Source organism: Orycteropus afer, unplaced genomic scaffold (genome assembly GCF_000298275.1).
Source record: "Orycteropus afer afer isolate SDZICR_OR568_19922 unplaced genomic scaffold, OryAfe1.0 scaffold00084, whole genome shotgun sequence".
Classification (NCBI taxonomy): domain Eukaryota; kingdom Metazoa; phylum Chordata; class Mammalia; order Tubulidentata; family Orycteropodidae; genus Orycteropus; species Orycteropus afer.
This window is the reverse complement of record NW_006921671.1, coordinates 7,135,923-7,141,140: the sequence shown is the minus strand read 5'-3', so window position 1 is coordinate 7,141,140 and position 5,218 is coordinate 7,135,923. Positions and strand designations below refer to the sequence as shown.

Here is a 5,218-nt window from a genome sequence, read left to right as displayed (position 1 = left end):
CTCAAGCATAGCAGGGATTGTGGGGCTGGCGCGGGATCGGGCAGTGTTTCGTTCTGCTGTGCATGGGGTCGCTATGAGTCGGAAATGACTTGACGGCACTTAACAACAACAACAACATAACAACAACAACATATTTCACTGTACATAAATTATGTTGTTGTTGTTGTTGTTATGTGCCATCAAGTCGGACCCGACTCATAGCAACCCATCCTTGAGTTTCCGAGGCAGTATCACTATAGAAGTAGATTGCCCCATCTTCCTTCTGGGGAGTGGCTGGTGGGTTTGAACCGCCAGCCTTCTGGTTAGCAGTAAAGTGCCTTAGCCACTATGCTACCAGAGCTCCTGTACATAAATTATATTTCAATAAAATGCATTTTTTTAAAAAAATCACCCTTGAAAAGCCCTTAAAGTGTGTATATGGTTTTCTATACAAACCAAACTCACTGCCATCAAGCTGATTCTGACTCATAGCTCTCCCTGTTGGGTTGCCAAGGCTATAAATCTTTACGGAAGCAGACTGCCTCATCTTTCTTCCACAGAGTGGCTGGTAGGTTTGAATCACCAGCCTTCTGGTTAGCAGTCAAATGCCTTAGGCACTGCGCCACCAGAACTACTCACTCCTTTGGACTCCAGACCCATATATTCTATTGAAACAGCTCCAGTTCCAACCCAGTACCTGTACCACTTTATTATTTTGGAGACCCATGTCTCTTTCCCTCTAGTAGACTGAATTTCCTATGAGCTCAAAGACTTTGTATTTTTCGTTTTTATATTCCTAGCACCTTGCAAGTGATATGTGCATAATGAATTTAAATGGTATAGAATCAATCAGAGCCTCAAAATCTAGATGTAGAATTGAAGTTGCTTTTGACTGAGTGCCTAAGGCAGTTGACTGCTAACCAGAAGGCTGGCAGTTCAAACCCACTAGCCACTCCTCAGAAGGAAGGTTAGGCAATCCTACTTCCGTAGTGATACTGCCTCAGAAACCCAAGGAGGGTTACTATGAGTCGGGGCTGACTCCACGGCAAATAACAACAACATATCACTACAAGAAGGTTAAAAATAGCGCTGCTCTGAGGAAGTTCTGTTCTGTTCTTAGAAGAAAAGGAATTGGACACGCTAATGGAAAACTCAGTACATCAGAATAGGATTCTGAAAGCAGTAGTGAACTGATTTATCAACCTTTGGGTTTCTTCTTGTTGTGTGGTTGTTATGGGCTGTTGACTCAGACCTGACTCATAGCAACCCCTCCTAGGGTTTCCGAGGTCGTATCACTACGGAAGTAGATTGCCCCATCTTCCTTCCGAGGAGTGGCTGGTGGGTTTGAACCACCAGCCTTCTGGTTAGCAGTCAAGTGCCTTAGGCACTACACTACCAGAGCTCCCTTGGGTTTCTCAGTATTCTGAGATTTTGTTCTCTATTAGCATCACTTGTTTTATTAGATGGACAGTCTCCCATAGGGATTTCTATCTTACAGTAAAGGCTTTCATATTTTTTTGCTGCCTGACTTAGACAACAACTTAGGTAATTTTGTCATTTTAAAATGATTTTTTACAGAAAAAGAAGTAATTCCTAAAACTTTCTGGATTGGTTTAAATCAGCTGTACTCTGCTAGAGGCTGGGAATGGTCAAACCACAAGCCACTGAACTTTCTCAACTGGGATCCAGGTAACTGCTTCCTCCCCAACCCATGAAGCACAGAGAAAAAATTTTAACAAAAGAGTTTCCTATTCACTGAGGGCTTATGAAAGTTTCAAAGCTTGACAACACTGGTTATGGTTACCTCTACAAATAATTTTTTTCCTAACCTATTCTTTATTGTGGTACTGTTAAGACCTAGGAACAATTCTGTGTTCCTTAGGGGACTTGACATATCTATAACTGGCCCATATTGTATTTCATATGTTATTTAACTTTAGTATGGGCATATTCTCTCATTTTCAAATGCTTATGATCTCCCCACAATAGGACCCAAATACTTACAACATGTTATATTTATTACACAAATAAATACCTCAAAGAAAATTTTGTAGTGAATAAAGCAAACAAACAGAATCTAGTGAGCTTAAAGATCTTTCCCAAAAAAGATTGAGTACCTTTCTAAAAAGGTTATTTATGGCTTCTGACAAATGTAGAATCTAAATGTTAACACTAACTTCAGTTAAAAGGTGTTCTGCATACCTATTAAAAAAAAAAAAAAAGACTAAGTACAATAAAATAGAAATTAGTCATTTTAGTTACTAAAATTTCCTTACTAGCAAACACATAATACTCTATTACTTTAGTAAATATACTATTTAAAGATGACATAATCTTGAACTCAAGACTTCAGAGGCATTATAGAGTGAAAAATCAGTATTTTAGTTTTACGGAGTACTAGATTAAGATCTGTTGACCTCAGGATATGATATGGAAGTTTTTTAGGGGCAGAGGTTTGTTTTGGTTTTTTAAGTACTCCAGTATAGTGAATTTAAAATTAATAATTGGAACATGGAATGTATGAAGTATGAATATAGGAAAACTGGAAGTTGTCAAAAATGAAATGGAATGCATAAAGATCGATATCCTAGGCATCAGTAAGCTGAAATGGACTGGTTTTGGCCACTTTGAATTGGACACAATCATATGATCTACTATGCCAGGAATGACAAATTGAAGAGGAATGGCATGGCATTCATCATCGCAAAGAATATATTAAGATCTATCCTGAAGTACAATGCTGTCAGTGATAGGATAATATCAATAAGTCTACAAGGAAGACCAGTTAATACTACTATTATTCAAATTCCCACACCAACCACTGATGCCAAAGATGAAGAAATTGAAGACTTTTACCAATTTCTGCAGTCTGAAATTGACTGAACATGTGATCAAGATGTGTTAATTATCACTGGTGGTTGGAATGCAAAAGTTGGAAACAAAGAAAACTCACTGGTAGTGGGAAAATATGGCCTGGTGATACAAATGATGCTGGAGATCGCATGATAGAATTTTGCAAGACCAACAACTTATTAATTGCAAATACCTTTTTTCAACAACACAAGTGACAGCTACACATGTGGGTTTCACCAGATGGAGTCCACAGGAATCAGATTGACTACATCTGTGGCAAGAAGTGACGGAGAAACTCAATATCTTAAGCCAAAACAAGGCCAGGAGCTGACTGTGGAACAGACTATCAACTGCTAATATGCACGTACAAGTTGATGCTGAAGATAATTAAAACAAGTCCACAAGAGCCAAAATATGACCTTGATTATATCCTTCCTGAATTTAGAGTCCATCTAAAGAATAAATTTGATGCATTGAACACCAGTGACTGAAAACCAGAGGAATTATGGGATGACATCAAGAGCAGCATCAATGAAGAAAGCATGGAAGAAAAGAAAAGAAAGGAACAAAAGACCAAAATGGGTGTCAGAGGAGACTATGAAACTTGTCCTTGAATGGAAAGTGGCTAAAGCAAATGGAAGAAATAACAAGATAAAAGATGTGAACAGAAGATTTCAAAGTGCAGCTCAAGAAGGGAAGGTCAGTTATTATAATGAAACGCAAAGACCTGGAGCTGGAAAACCGAAAGGGAAGAACACAGTCGACATCTCTCAAGCTGAAATAACTGCGGAAAAAATTTAAGCTTCGAGTTGCAATATTGAAAGATTCTATGGGCAATATATTGAATGATGCAGAACACATCAAATCAAGATGGAAGGAATACACAGAGTCACTGTACCAAAAAGAACTGGTCAATGTTCATCCATTTCAGGAGGTGGCATATGATCAAGAACCAATGGTATTGAAGGAATAAGTCAAAGCTGCACTGAAGGAATTAGTGAAAGGGCTGAAGGAATTAGTGAAAGGGCTCCAGGAATTGACAGAATACCCATTGAGATGTGTCAACAAACAAATGCCGCACTGGATGTACTCACCCAGCTAGGCTAAGAGATTTGGAAGACAGCTGGCCAACTGAGTGGAAGAGATCCATATGTGTACCCATTCCAAAGAAAGGTGATCCCACAGAATGTGGAAATTATTGAATAATATCATTGATACCACACATAAGTAAAATCTTACTGAAGATAATTCAAAAATGGTTGCAGCTGTATACTGACAGAGAGCTTACAGAAATGCAAGCTGGAAACAGAAGAAGATGTGGAACAAGGAATATCATAGCTGATGTCAGATGTATCTTGGCTGAAAGCAAAGAATATGAAAAAGATGTTCACTTGTGTTTTATTGACTTTGCAAAGGCATTCGATTGTGTGGATCATAACAAATTATGGATAACGTTGAGAAGAATGGGAATTCCCGAACACTTAATTGTACTCATGAGGAATCTGTACACAGACCAGGAGACTGTCGTTCAAACAGAACAAGGCGATACTGCATGGTTTAAAATCACAAAAGGAGTGTGTCGGGGTTTTATCCTATCACCGTACTTATTCAATCTGTATGCTGAGCAAATAATCCAAGAAACTGAACTATATAAAGAATATCGTGGCATCAGGATAGGAGGAAGGCTCATTAACAACCTGTGATACATGGATGACATAACTTTGCTTGCAAGAAGTGAGGATGACTTGAAGCAGTTACTGATGAAAATTAAAGACTACAGTCTGCAGTATGGATTACACCTCAACATAAAGAAAAGAAAAATCCTCACAACTGGACCAATAAGCAGCATCATGATAAATGGAGAAAAGATTAAAGTTATCGAAGACTTCCTATTACTTGGTTCTACAATCAACACCAGTGGAAGCAGCAGTCAAGAAATCAGATGACATATTGCACTGGGAAAATCTGCTGCAAAAGACCTGTTTCAAGTGCTAAAGAGCAAAGATGTCTCCTTGAAGACTAAGGTGCACCTAACCCAAGCCATGATATTTTCAATTGCTTCATATGAGTGTGAGAGCTGGACAATGAATAAGGAAGACCTAAGAACAGTTGGTGCTTTTGAGTTGTGGTATTGGCAAAGACTTCTGAGAGTACCATGGACTGCTAAAAGAAGTAACAAATCTGTCCTGGAGGAAGTGCAGCCTAAATGCTCCTTGGAGGTGAGAATGGTCAGAATTCTTCTCACCTGCTTTGGTCATGATGTCAGAAGGCACCATTCTCTGGAGAAGGATATCATGGTTGGTAAAGTGGAGGGTCAACAGAAAAGGGGAAGCCTCTCAGCACAGTGGCTGCAACAACGGGCTCAGGTATAGCAGGGAGCATGAGG

The 5,218-nt window shown here is 39.0% G+C and overlaps 1 protein-coding gene across 1 annotated transcript in view; it reads left to right on the top strand.

Moving 5' to 3' along the window:
* LY75 (lymphocyte antigen 75) overlaps positions 1-5,218 on the top strand; it is a 166,984-nt gene that overhangs the window by 40,027 nt on the left and 121,739 nt on the right. Inside the window, exon 5 of the mRNA XM_007941830.1 lies at positions 1,558-1,668. Within this exon, the coding sequence (XP_007940021.1) occupies positions 1,558-1,668 (111 nt within the window). The remainder of the gene's footprint in view (positions 1-1,557; positions 1,669-5,218) is intronic.